Source organism: Cucurbita pepo, chromosome 4 (genome assembly GCF_057944985.1).
Source record: "Cucurbita pepo subsp. pepo isolate OVF chromosome 4, ASM5794498v1, whole genome shotgun sequence".
Classification (NCBI taxonomy): domain Eukaryota; kingdom Viridiplantae; phylum Streptophyta; class Magnoliopsida; order Cucurbitales; family Cucurbitaceae; genus Cucurbita; species Cucurbita pepo.
This window is the reverse complement of record NC_141801.1, coordinates 2,792,270-2,807,719: the sequence shown is the minus strand read 5'-3', so window position 1 is coordinate 2,807,719 and position 15,450 is coordinate 2,792,270. Positions and strand designations below refer to the sequence as shown.

Below are 15,450 nucleotides of genomic sequence, written 5' to 3'. Positions count from 1 at the left end.
AGATAATATTCATCAATAACCCAGACCACATATCATAACATCTCATCCTTCTTTCTAACACAGCAAAAAGCAATAAAATAGGCATGCAACTTTAACTCTCCACTTCGGGCCAATTTGGTAGTTTTGCACAAGTTACATAGCATTCACATCCATGTTACCCTGCTCGGGACCTCACCATGCATATTCTAACCTTCCTACCTCAACGTTTGCGTTTCCGTTTTCAATAAGAAATTTTCAAATTTAATTTTTTTTTTCTATCTTTTTAATATTAGTTGTTCCTATGTAATTCGATTCAACTAGGTTTCTTCACCAATATTGTAAACTTAACATCCTTGAGTTTCATCAGAAATCCGAATTCAATATTGTAAACTTCACCAATATTCAATTCAATATTGTAATTCGATTCAAGATTCATTCAAAAAAAATTCTGCAAAATTCTTTGAGAGCAACCTACTTCAATTTTGTAACCTAAGTCAATAGAAAACTCATAGATCAATAGAAATACAGAGAACGAATGTTTGAAACTCTTATCTTTTGATCATCCTCGTTTTTAATGAATTTGGACGATTCAAATGTTTAGGTTAAATGTCCCGTGGTTCGAAGTTTTTTTTTTTTTTTTTTTTTTTTTTTTTTTTTTTTTTTTTTTTTTTTTTTTTTTAAAGAAATTTGGCCAAAATCCGACCCTAGGTCGGCGGATTGGGTGCTCCCCCATGGTTACCTTTTCAAAATTTTCCACTTCACTATCTTATTTTTTTTAAGTTCTATTTTCTTCTCCAATAACTTAGCAATTAACCCATACTAAAATTTTTAATTAAATGCCCCTATTTAAGGTTATAATAGAGGTAACACATACTCCTTAAACAATGGGGTAAAAGGATTGTTCGACTCTTCTAAGGTTGACTTTGACCATTTTTTCTTGAGTTGATGGGATTTGTGTAGGTATATTTCTATTCTAATGTTAAATTCTAATGATCGAGTGATCTAATATCGAATAGATTAGGAAGTATCATAAAGAAATATAACAAATGTTAAGGATATTTAGTAATAAATTATACTTTACCATGTATATCATATTTGATATTTTATTATAAGGCAAATATCTTATTACATAGGTATCTTTCCATTTATTGTTATTTCCATTTATTACTATTTACATGTCCTTGTAATTTATTTGATTATAAATAAGATAACTTTCACACCATTTAAGAAGTGTGGTAGATTAAACAAACATTCTCATGGTATAAGAGCCCTTTCGATTTAACAACCCCGATCCCTTATTTTCAATGGCTTATGAATCCCTTACTCATCTTCTTTTTCACCACCCGTGCTGGCTTTGACGCCGAAGGTGCAGTCTCCATGACTGCCACATGCGGAGCTGATTGATTACTCTTCGGCTCCACCCTTTTGACCTCCAAATCACCCATCACCATACTATGTACATACAACCTCACCTTTTCCAACACAATCAATTTTTCCTCAACCAACATAGTTTCTTTCATTTTCTTCCCAATCTTCCTTTCATCCTTTAAAAAAACCCTAATCTCAGGATCCTCATCAATGTTCTTTTAGGAAATATATGGAATCTCGACAAGCCCATCAACCTTTTCCAGAGATTTACCTTCGGAATTTGGGTGCCGCACTAGCTTTTTCGCCAACCAAGTTGTCGCCGCCCTTCTTGCCAAAATTGGCTCCTTCGCCCAATGTGGCAACTCTTTCGGCTGCCCTTCTCGCCAAAATTGGCTCTTTCGCCCAATGTGGCGACTCTTCCGGCTTCAACATTGTCTTTGTCCCTCTCTCTAGGTGTTATAGCCCAAAAATAATAATAATAATAATAAATAAACAAATAAAAATAATTATAAAAAAAATAGATACGTCAAAATAATAATAATAATAATAATAATAATAATTCATAAAATAAATAACTAAAAAGGATTACATAAAAATAAAACTAAAAATAAAATTTACCCACCTCTCCCCACTAACCTCTCATCCCAACAGCATCCTCCTTCGTCACCCCTAAAATATCACAGTTGTCCAAAAAAAAAAAATTAACGGAAAAGACGTCAGATTTGAGAAAAAGTAAAATGGTGTTTCAACATAGATATGATGTAGATTTACCTGCAGACATTTTGGTCTGTTATTACTGTAAAATCCTCTCAGATTTCCTTTTTCTTTATAGTTATTGGTATAAGAAATTAATTTAGGATCAAATGTTTTTCATATTTTACCAGATTCTGTAATAATCAGATCTCATATTCAATTAATTAGATTTTTGTTAGCATTGGAAGTTAAATTGGCAGATCCATAAATCTGTAAGATAGTAGCCAAATTAAAATTGGCCAATAAATATAGAGTTAGAGTAATATCTTATTTACAGAATTGAAGATGTTTACAGAACTCATAATCTATTTACAGAATGAAAATAATTACAGCGGGAGGAGGGAAGATTGAGGGAAGATTTGTTTAACAGAATTTAAAAATAAAATAGAAGATATCAGAGGGCACGGAACTCCATTAAATTTTGTCTAACAGTAAATATCAGAATTTTAACGTGGTAAATTAGAGAAATAATTTTATAGAGTTCAAACTTGAAACTGATGTCATGGGCTCACATAGGTTGACCTGGATTTCAAAGGACGGAATCGAACTTTCAGTAAGGATATATTCGTGATATCGACTTAAGCTAGCCAGGTAAGTGACCTTACTATCGACATGGTTATATTTGATGTTGACACGTGCCCTGTGGTTCTGCACGTGTCATATATATTGATATGTGTGAATTGTCTGTGGATCGATATGTTTCCTATATGTTATGTTATGTTATAATATGTGGATTGTATGATAATAATTATGGTAGGATGTGCTCAAGGATATGTTTGAGATAGGATACGAGAAGGATATACAAAACGAAATGTAACAATAGGAGTAAGATACGTTCATGAAACGTTAAGGTTAGGTTACATATCGGAGTGCTATGGATAGGAGAGATTGATGAAAAAATAAGGTTAGGTTATAGGTAGAAAGTGATAGGCTTGTGATAGATTGATAGAACGATAGCGTTAGGATACGTTCTTGTGATGATACGACTAAGGTACGTTACGTAATGATATGTCTGTGATAGGTATAAGAACGTTAAGGCTATGGTAAGTTAGAGAACGATATGACTATGAAGTGTTTATGTTATGACTTGTTTATGATTTGATACATTGTATGCTAGATTATTGTGCTTAAGTACGTAGTCATGTGAACGTGAATGTATGCTATGTATGCTGTTTAGTCTGAGGTGATGTGTAATGCATGTAACAATATGTGGTCCCTGAATGATTATGGCATGATTGCATGGAATATGTGAATGTGAACAGCATGAATTGTATGACATGAAACACGGTAAACTGTCTGGAATCATAACCCCGATAGGAATATGTATGAAATGTAAATTGAAAATGGGAAGGACATAAAGCATGGAATGTGACAAGGGGTTATGTTCATTAACGATAAATGTAGAAGTAGTGGGGACCTCATGAATTATGTGTGTTCATGCATTTGAGGGGATACCCCTATCCCATCACGAGGGTACGGACGCGTACATCCAATGGCAGGACAACGATCGTTATGTTTTGTATAGCGCTGCCGTGACGGTTACTAGTTTTAACAGGTCCCGGCATAAGGGGCTCCCAGAGTATGCCCACTGGATAAGGAAAGTGGCCTAGTGGTGTGCGAACTAGCTGGTGAGTCCATACTCGCAGTATAGGCTGTGTGTAGAGTATATGGTACACGTCCACAATTACCCGTTAGGACAGCACCGTAGGAAAAACAAAACGAAACGAAACGAAACGAAAGATAGGTCCCATCATTTCATTGCATGTGATTGTTGCATTTAACCCCAATAGTGGGATCACTTACGGAGTATTTCTTTAAATACTCAAGCCATGTGCTACTACATTTTTCAGGTTAAGGCAAGGCATTCCTGTACGGCTGACGACGGCATCGCAACTCGAGACCATGAAACATGCATAGGGTAGTGGTATTTATTTTCTTAGTCTTAGGCTAGAATAGGATGTTTTTAACTTAAACTCTTATTCATTTTATTTAGTCTTTTGTTGTGTCGTTTAAAGATGTTTTCGAAACACGTAAGTCCATGACTGTGTTTTACGATTAAGGTTATGTTTTATGGGATTTAAATGAAGTTTTTCGCATTCAATGTTTATGGTATGTATACAATAGCGACCTTAAATTAAGTAGAAAATTTCAGGTTGTTACACTAGGTTTCCACTTCTATTTCTTGGGGTTAGACATATTCTCACCAGAGCCAAGGCAGGATCGTCGCCCCTCTTCTTGGGTTGACATATTCTCACCAGAGCCAAGGCAGCATTGTCGATAAGCGACGATCCCTCTTCATGGGTTAGACATATTCTCGTCGGAGCCAAGGCAGCATCGCCGCTAAGCGACAATCCCTCTGCAGTTTTCGATGGCCAAGAAAGTGTTTCTCTATGCCTCCTCTGAACCAGGTTATTGACATCTTCACGAAAAGTGTTTCTCAACCTCTTTTTGAATTTTTAAGATCCAAGCTTCACGTTCATTCAAATCCGACGCTCAGCTTGCGGTGGAGTGCTAAGGATATTTAGTAATAAATTAGAGTTTACCATGTATATCATATTTGTTATTTTATTACAAAGTAAATATCTAGATATTTGCCTTATTAACGTAGTATCTTTCCATTAATTGTTATTTCCATTTATTACTATTTCCATATACCTGTAATTTATTTGACTATAAATAAGATAACAATCACATCATTTAGCCGTAGTGGATTAAGCAAACATTCTCAACAAATTTATAGATGTTTGATGTTGGACTCATAGGGATGTATGCTTGAAAAAGATTTATTTCATTCTTGCATGACTATTTCTTTATAGATAGCCAAACACGATTTTTTGTAACCATCGCATGTTACAAAACACGAAGGGGAGTTTCAACACTTCCTTTCGATAAGCTTAAAAGACTCGACGATCTTGATTCTTTTACTGAGAAACTGCTTTACATACACATAAGCCTCATAGTGGTGCACACGACTAAGACAGTCTTTTGCCTTTAAATGAATACGAAATTTTATGTTGTCCTGACCCATCTCCATATACCAACCATCGTAAACGCCATCGTATTTGAGGCTATCTCCAGATTTAACGTTGAAGTCATCCAATGCAAACTTTGATACCTCTTGCACGAATGAAAACTGAAGATTAATGATTTTAATCCACTTCTCGACCTTGGGTGGATCCACAGGCCCAACGCAGTGTCCATGTGACAATATGACGATGATAGATTCAAGCTTGAAAATTCGTTTCTCTTCGACAATAATAATTTCATAATTGAGACAACGTCCCAGAAAGTCTACCGCCTTCATATGCAAACGGAACTTTAGGCTGATTGGGCACAACTCAAAATACCAACCTTCATAAATGCTATCGAATTTCAAACAATCTCCAAATATAATTTTGAGCTGCTCCACTATAAACTTTATGACCACTTGAAAGCCAGGCTCCTTAAGATTAGGTATTTGAATCCACTTGCCTACACCCGGTGGACCGCAAAACTTGAAAGATTCGAGAATCTTGATTCTCTTGGACCAAAAGTGCTCAACAAGCACAACGGCCTCATAGCTGCGTATACGTCCCAACCAGTCTTTCGCCTTAAGATGAAGACGAAACTTTATATTGTCTTGACCCAAGTCCATAAACCAGCCGTCGTAGACTTCAACGTATTTTAGGCCTTCTCCACTTTTATTATTATGTTCATCCACGGCAAACTTTGCCAACTCTTGAACTAACGGCACCTGAACATTAGGAATTTTTATCCACTTCTTCTCTTGAGGTTCATGAGCTACTATGAGAACGATAGAGTCCAGCTTCCATATTCTTAGATGGTCACGTCTCTCTTCGATAATAACAACCTCAAATTTGAGAGAACGACCCAAAAAGTCTATCACCTTCACATGGAAGCGGTACTTTAGGCTGTTTGGGCACAACTCAAAATACCAACCTTCATAAATGATTTCAAATTTCAAACTATCTCCAAATTTAATTTTGATCTGTTCCACAATAAACTTTATAACCACTTGAAAGCCAGGCTCCTTAAGACTAGGTATTTGAATCCACTTGGGATCAACCACGATAGGACCGCAAAACTTGAAAGATTCGAGAATCTTGATTCTCTTGGACCAAAAGTGCTCAACAAGCACAACGGCCTCATAGCTGCGTATACGTCCCAACCAGTCTTTCGCCTTAAGATGAAGACGAAACTTTATGTTGTCTTTACCCAAGTCCATAAACCAGCCGTCGTAGACTTCAACGTATTTTAGGCCTTCTCCACTTTTATTATTATGTTCATCCACGGCAAACTTTGCCAACTCTTGCACTAACGGCACCTGAACATTAGGAATTTTTATCCACTTCTTCTCTTGAGGTTCAGGAGCTACTATGAGAACGATAGAGTCCAGCTTCCATATTCTTAGATGGTCACGTCTCTCTTCGATAATAACAACCTCAAATTTGAGAGAACGACCCAAAAAGTCTATCACCTTAACATGGAAACGGTACTTTAGGCTGTTTGGGCACAACTCAAAATACCAACCTTCATAAATGATCTCAAATTTCAAACTATCTCCAAATTTAATTTTGATATGTTCCAAAATAAACTTTATAACCACTTGCAAGCCAAGCTCCTTAACATCAGGTATTTGATTCCATCCGGGCACAACCTTTACTTGATCCAAAAGCTTAAAAGATTCGAAAATCTTGATTTTCTTCGACAAAAAATGCTTAACAAGAACAATAGCCTCGTAGTTGCGCAAACGTCCCAAGCAGTCTTTTGCCTTAACATGAAGGCGAAACTTTATGTTGTCTTGACCCATCTCTGCATACCAACCGTCGTAGATTTCAACGTATTTCAAGCCTTCTCCACTTTTATTGTACCAATCTATTGCAAACTTTGATACTTCTTGCACAAATGGGACTCGAAGATCAGGAATTTTAATCCACTTCTCCACTTTGGGTGGATCCACGGGCCCAACATAGTGTCCACAATTCACCAGATAGAAGAAAGATATCAACTTTCTGATTCTTTCAAGCTTAGGTTTCTCTTCGAACACAAGTGCCTCGTACAAGAGAGAGCGTTGAAGAAAGTCTATCGCCCTAATATGAAGACGGTACTTTAGGTTGTTTTGACCCAGTTCACAAAACCAACCTTCGTGAATGCTTTCGTATTTAAGACTGTGTCCATGTTGAACGTTGAACTGTTCCACCGCAAGCTTTGCGACCTCTTGCACGCAGTGGCTACTAACATCGGGGATTTGAATCCACTTCTCCACACCGGGTACTTGGCCGCAAACCTTGACTGCAACACTCATGGCGTAGTGTGATATATAGTATAAGGAAACTTTGTGTTTCTTTGCTGTGGTTTTGTTTGGTTTGTAGCTGTGGGTATTTATACAACTCATTTAATATGGAATCCAAGTTTAAAAGGATAAGATTGATGCTTTTAAGAACATCCACACTTATCCCATTAATATTCTTTTTATTTACATTAATATTCTTCTTTTCGAATATGGTTCTTCGACTTAACATTGTTTTTACCACTTAAAAGGCTCACACCCATTTCTTTTAAAATTAAATCCATAATTTTTTTGATATACTTCAATTTAACTATAAATTCTCCAAAATTTTTAGAGACGGAGTTTATCCTCTTTTAATTGATATACTTAAATTTTAGTTGAATAAGAATAGGGTTCTTTGCCCTTTTAAAAAATGTTATTTCTCTTTATTCGTTTACCCAAAAAACCATGTATATTTTTTTAAAAAAAATTGTGTGTTTGATCTATTTTGAATGTTGTTATTTACATCAACCCCATATTTCTAAGTAGATGAATGATCAATACTTATTAAAAAAATTGTGTGTTTGATCTATTTTGAATGTTGTTATTTACATCAACCCCATATTTCTAAGTAGATGAATGATCAATACTTGAAATAAGTGAAAAAAACATCACAACCTCTCAATTTGATAGCGAAGACTATAGAATTGGTTCGAAACTCACGTAACTAAATAGACTCCATAGTGTACTACCTCCTTCATGCCATCATCGTCAATCGGTGCTCAAGTTCTGTATACAAGAAAGGAAGAGTAAACCAAGTGAGAATATAAATATACACAGTAAATAGCTCGTACAACTTTAACTTTCTCAACTTACTTAGATTTCTTAGGTCTATCTTGATATAACAATAATACACGGTTCCCCACTTCTCTCCACTAACATCTCATCCCTCTCCCTTTGTCTCTCCTCAAATCACCTAAAATCACCATTTTCGTGCAAAAAGAAATAAAAATGTAACGACCCGAAATTTTCTAGGTCGCTACTGTATATATACCATAAACATTGAATGCGGAAGACTTTATTTAAATTTCATAAAACATAACCTTTATCTTAAAACACAGTCATGGACTTACGTGTTTCGAAAATATCTTTAAAACGACACAACGAAAAACTAAATAAAATGAATAAGAGTTTAAGTTAAAAACATCCTATTCTAACCTAAGACTAAGAAAATAAATACCACTATGCTATGCATGTGTCATGGTCTTGAGTTGCGATGCCGTCGTCAGCCGTACAGGAATGCCTTGCCTTAACCTGAAAAAAGTAGTAGCACATGGCTTGAGTATTTAAAGAAATACTCGGTAAGTGACCCCACTATTGGGGTTAAATGCAACAACCACATACAATGAAATGATTGAACCTATCTTTCGTTTCGTTTCATTTTTCCTACGGTGCAGTCCTAACGGGTAATCGTGGACGTGTACCATATACTCTACACACAGCCCATACGTGCGAGTATGGGCTCACAGCTAGTTCGCACACCGCTGGGCCACTATCCTTATCCGGTGGGCATACTCTGGGAGTCCCTTATGCCGTGACCCGTTAAAACTAGAATCGTCACGGCAGCGCTATGCAAAGCATAACGATCGCTGTCCTGCCATTGGATGTACGCGTCCATACCCTCGTGATGGGATAGGGGTATCCCCCAGATGCATGAACACACATAACACATGAGGTCCCCCCTACTTCTACATTTATCATTGATGACCATAACCCCCTGTCACGTTCCATGCCTCATGTCATTCTCATTTTCAATTTACATTTCATACATATTCCTATCGGGATTATGATTCTAGATAATTTACCGTGTTTCATGTCATACAATTCATGTGGTTCACATTCACATATTCCATACAATCATGCCATAATCATTCAGGGACCACATATCGTTACATGCATTACACATCACATCACGTTCACATGACTATGTACTTAAGCACAATAATCTAGCATACAATGTATCGTATCATTAACAAGTCATAACGTAAACACTTCATAGTCATATCGTTCTCTAACTTACCATAGCCTTAACGTTCTTATACCTATCGCAGACATATCATTACGTAACTTACCTTAGTCATATCATCACAAGAACGTATCCTAATGCTATCGTTCTATCAATCTATCACAAACTTATCCCTTTCTACCCATAACCTAACCGTATTCTTTCATCAATCTCTCCTATCCATAGCACTCCGGTATGTAACCTAACCTTAACGTTTCATGAACGTATTTTACTCCTATCATTACATTTCGTTTTGTGCATCCTTCTCGTATCCTATCTCAAACATATCCTTGAGCACATCGTACCATAATTATTATCATACAATCCACATATTATAACATAACATATCATATAGGAAGCATATCGATCCACAAACAATTTACACATATCAATATATATGACACGTGCAGAACCACAGGGTACGTGTCAACATCAAATATAACCATGCCGATAGTAAGGTCACTTACCTGGATAGCTTACTTCGTTGTCACAAATATATCTTTAATGAAAGTTCGATTCCGTCCTTTGAAATCCGAGACAACCTATATGAGCTCATTACATCAGTTTCAAGTTTTAACTCTATCAAATTATTACTCTAATTTACATTGGCATAGTAAAATTCTGATATTTCAGGTTAGACAAAATTTAAAGGAGCTAGGTCTGATATTTTCTGTTTTATTGTTAAATACTCTTCAACAAATCTTTCCTCAATCTCCCTCCCTCTCTTTCTAATTACTTTCATTCTGTAAATAGGTTTTTCAATGGTGTAAACATACTGTTTAACAAATCTTTCCTCAATCTCTCCTCTTTCCTCAATCTCCCTCCCTCTCTCTCTCATTATTTTTATTCTGTAAATAGGTTTTTCAATTGTGTAAACAGATATTACGGGCCAATTTTAAGTCAGATTGTTTGGCTACAATCTTTATACTAAATTTTTTTTGAATCTAACCTTATAACCTTATTTCGTATAACTTAAAATGCTAACAAAAATCTAATCAATTGAGATGGGAACTGATTATCACACAGGACTTATAACCATAACTATAAAAGGAGGAAATATGAGATAGGATTTTACTATAATAACTGACAAAAATCTCTAAATCTGCCGTCTGCCTTGAAAGACATTTACTTCTTCTCAAATCTGATTTTTTTTTCTTTTTTTTTTCTTTTTTTTTTCTTTTTTTTTTCTTGAAGTTGGAGTAAGCATGGGTTGGGTTGAGGAGAGATAATTGTGGGAAGGGATGAGAGGTTAGTAGAGAGAAGTGGGGGAAATTGTTTTTTTTTTTTAATTTAATAATTATTTTTTTTTTTATTTTAACTATTTTTTTTATAATTTTTTTATTTGTTTATTTGTTTATTTATTTTTAGGTTATTAAAAATAAATAAATAAATAAATTTGTGGAAAAAATGGAAATGACCTTTACCTTTGTAGACAAAGATTTAAGTGAAGAGAGATCTGGTTGGTTAGTAAGGTGTATATTAAATCTTCCTTTTCTGTTATCCTAATTACTTCTTTAGAAATCACAACTAATTATACTATAATTTTTACTAAATCATTGCAATTATTTAGCCTTGGTTAGAAACTAAATGTCAATAATTTATATGAATGATTAAAAAATTTATATAGTAGCCAAATGAATTGATTAAAAAAAAATTGGCCAAGAAAATCTATGAAATAAGGATCAACTGGAAATTTGGAATAATAAATACAAATAAACACGATATGATAAAGAAAAGATTTGAAAATAAGAATGGACTAGAAATTTGTCATACATGTGAACAAAAAAAAAAAAAAAAAATTAAAAGGCATAACAGAATAAATAAAAAAAACTAAAACTACATGCAAAGGGCAAGAAAGTACTTAATAATGTAATTTGAAATAACTCTATCAACCCCTAACAATCTAAAATGAAATTTTTAATAAAAGACTTTAATGTTCACATGAAGTTTAACAAAGAAATCAATGTAGGTTAGAGAAATAATTTTATATAAGTTTAAACTTGAAACTGATATCATGGGCTTACATAGGTTGACTTAGATTTCAAAAGACAAAATCGAACTTTTATTAAGGATATATTCGTGACAACCTAAGCTAATCAAGTAATTGACCTTACTATCTACATGGTTATATTTAATGTTGACACGGGTCCTGTAATTCTGCACGTGTCATATATATTGATATGTGTGAATTGTTTATCGATCGATATGCCTATGACATGATATGTGTATGATATAATATGTGAATTGTATGATAATTACTTATGGTACGATGTGTTCAATGATATGTTTGAGATAGGATAGTACCATAGGAAAATAGACTGATATGATAGGTCCCGTCATTGCATTTGCATGTTCTTGCATTTAACCCCAATAGTGGGGTCACTTATTGAGTATTTCTTTAAATATTCAAGTCACGTGCTACCTCTATTTTAGGTTAAGGCAAGAAATTACTGTACGGCTGATTACGGCATCGCAGCTCGAGACCATAGCACATGCATAGGGTAGTCGTATTTATTTTCTTAGACATAAGCTAGAATAGGATGCATTTTAATTTAAATATTTAATTATTTTATTTAGTCTTTCGTTTTGTCGTTTTTAAATATGTTTTCAAAACACATAATTCCATGATTGTATTTTAAGATAAAAGTGACGTAGAAATTTAAATGAAGTATTTTCGCATTCAATGTTTATGATACGTATACAGTAGCGACCTTAAATTAGGTAGAAAACTTCAGGTCGTCAAATATCTCATTAATATCCTTTTTATTGACAATAGTATTTTTTTTTTATTGGAATATGGTTCTTTGACTTAACATTGTTATACTTAAATATTAATGTTCTTCATTGTTTAGATCACTTAAAAGGGTAACACCCACTTCTTTTAAAATTAAATCCATAATTTCTTTGAAATACTTCAATTTAACCATAAATTCCCTTGGTTAAATTCAGAGTTCATCTTCTTTTTAATTGATATACTTAAATTTTAGTTTGATAAGAATATGGTTCTTTGCCTTTTTAAAAAAAATGTAATTTCTCTTTATTCGTTTACCCAAAAACATATGTATATTTTAAAAAAAAAAAAAAAATTTGTGTTTGATCTAATTTGAATGTTTAAATTTATATAGGCAAATTTGTTTTACATCAACTCCATCGTCTCTAAGTATATAAACTGTCATTACTTAAAATAAGTGAAAAAAAACTTAACACAACCTCTCAATCGGATAGCAAAGACTATAAAATCTACTCTAAACTCGCATAACTAAATAGACTCCATAGTGTACTACCTCCTTCAGGCCATCATCGTCAATCGGTACTCAAGTTCCATGTATAAAGCAGGTGAGAATATAGTTCCATGTATAAAGCAGGTGAGAATATAAATATACACAGTAAATAGCTCGTCTACAACTTAGAGATTCTCAACTTAGGTTTCTTAGGCCTATCTTGATATAATAATCGTATAACCTGAGTATGCTTACACCTCAACTTAAATCAAATTAAAATAAACAACACCATAAAAATGAAACTAATTGAAATCTAATTACTAGACAATGTTGTTAAAGTTTATTATAAACGGAGAATAGGTTCGGGAAAGAATCTCAAACCAAATATAAACACCCAAAATACATAGATAGACTGACGCTGTGGGATGACCCGCCCTTGAACGCGTTTCTCTCGAATGCTTCCATCGTGATCTAACTAACTACGAACAACTGAAAAAATAAGAAAATTGGCGAGTATAAAAATAGTTAGTAAGCAACCTATTTGTAGGGTCTCATCACATCCTTAACCTACCGTGTATCCACGAGTATTTCTTTGGCTCTAAACCTTTAAAGCTATCCAAGACTTTGGGGAGGCCTCAAAATTTCTGAGTGGTTTTCTAGTCCAACTCTTACCTTTGTGGTCAAGATTGGTTACAAAACCTTCCTGTGCTTATACTAACGCAACTTACTTTACAAGGAAGTTTATGCCAGCATCCTACTCTAAGGTGCTAAAGAAAAAAATTATATGGTGGGACAATATGATATCTACTAGTATGAACATTATTATTGGAAGATTAGTTCGTGACTTCGCAACTGAGCCATAAAATCATTCTAAATTTGGGGAGTGCGACCATCGTGTGTTGGCCAAGTACCACGTTCACCTGTGTTGTCCTTTGCCCTCTCTGATGAACGGTTTACAGCACATAGGTCTTGTTTAATAGACCTCTGGCAATTTGGACAAGGTGATGCCACCTAGTTGCCTCGGCAGACTACCCTAACTGGTTTATGCCTAGCTCGACTGTACTTCTCCCATGGACCTATCATTTGGTAGGGGTCGCTATTTGATTCATCCTAGGTCGTTGATAATTCTGTCAGGGTACTCAAGTGCATTGGGTGATGAAGACTCTGGTGACACTGTTCACGTTGATAATACCTTAGTAATTCTTAAGTGACTTGGAGGTCTATTCGATTCCTAGGGCGTTTAGGTGACTCATGACGCAGACTCTCTACTCTAGGACTCTCCATGCTAACTCCTTGAGTTTTTTTAGTATAGGAGCACGAGAGACTACATCCCTTGGTGCTTGGTATATTGGAGGTGCCTATACCTAGGTCATCATTTAACTGGCCTAGCTCTAGAGTTGTAATCTTAACTCAATGCAGGTAACTACAAGGAGAACACTCAAGTAATCACATAGAACTATCCTACATTTCAATGCATGCTTGGTTAAGGAGATAGTCTTATCAATCACCTAAAGTACAAAATACACTATCTAAACATTCATGCTAGCTCAGCGAGCGAGATAACATCCATCAATTACCCAGAGAACAAATCACAATATGTCGTCTGACTTTCTAGCAAAACAGAAAGCATCAAACTAATATATACAATAGAAATCTCATCCTATGGGCATTCTCCAAATTGTTTATGACACACAAAGCATCATGAACATTTGCTCTCCTAAAGTCCTAATCCTAACAACATAAGGTATCATGAACATTTGCTCTCCTAAAGTCCTAATCCTAACAACATAAGGTAAGATAGGCTCGCATTCAGCTTTTCTGGACCATTCTTATAAGTATTACATGAAAAAGTTAGAATGGCTACTAAGTTTAACAATGCATATTTTGTAACGACCCGAAATTTTCTATTTAATTTAAGGTCGCCACTGTATACATATCATGAACATTGAATGCGGAAATACTTCATTTCAACTTTCATAAAACGTCATCTTCATCTTAAAACACACCCATAGACTTAGTTGTTTTGAAAACAACTTTAAAAAATGACACAACAAAACTAAATAAAATAAATAAACGTTTAAATTAAAAGCATACTATTCTAGCCTAGGTCTAAGAAAATAATACTACCCTATGCATGTGCCATGATCTTGGGTTGCGATGTCGCCATTGGCCGTATAGGAATGCATTGCCTTAACCTGAAATAGAGGTAGCACGTGGCTTGAGTATTTTAAAAATACTCAGTAAGTAATCCCACTATCGTGGTTAAATGCAAGAACATGTGAATGCAATGACGGGACCTATCGTATCAGTCTATTTTCCTACCACACTATCCTAATGGGCAGCTTAGATGTGTACCATATACTCTACACATAGCCCATATATGCAAGCATGGGCTCACCACAGTTCGCACACCACTGGGGTCGAGCGAGCCTGCTCTGATATCTCCTTATACCAGACACCCATTAGAATTAGTAACCGTCACGGCAGCATTATGTAAAACATAATGATACTTTACCTGCCTAGTGGTATACGTATTCGTACCCTCGTGATGGAATAGAGGTATCGCCCAATGCTTGAACACACATGATATATGAGGTCCCAATATTTTTTCGTTTTCAACACTATTCAATATAACCCCGCTATCATTTCTCATTCATATCATATCATTTCTCATTCATATCATATCATTTCTCATTTTTCAGTCCTCATATCATACAATTTCTCATTTTTCATTTCTCATATCATACAACGGGTTATATTTCATGTCATTTATTATGATTTCATGTTATTCATAT

The 15,450-nt window shown here is 34.8% G+C and overlaps 1 protein-coding gene across 1 annotated transcript; it reads right to left on the bottom strand.

Moving 5' to 3' along the window:
- Positions 1 to 4,867: 4,867 nt before the first annotated feature.
- On the bottom strand, positions 4,868 to 7,467 carry LOC147792782 (multicystatin-like). The gene has a single exon (XM_087123393.1). The coding sequence runs from the start codon at positions 7,403 to 7,405 to the stop codon at positions 4,973 to 4,975; it is 2,433 nt and encodes an 810-aa protein (XP_086979519.1). The 5' UTR covers positions 7,406 to 7,467; the 3' UTR covers positions 4,868 to 4,972.
- Positions 7,468 to 15,450: the final 7,983 nt, after the last annotated feature.

Bases quoted from the DNA above. Each gene is read 5' to 3' on its own strand.
- LOC147792782 (XM_087123393.1), bottom strand. From the start codon at position 7,405: ATGAGTGTTGCAGTCAAGGTTTGCGGCCAAGTACCCGGTGTGGAGAAG.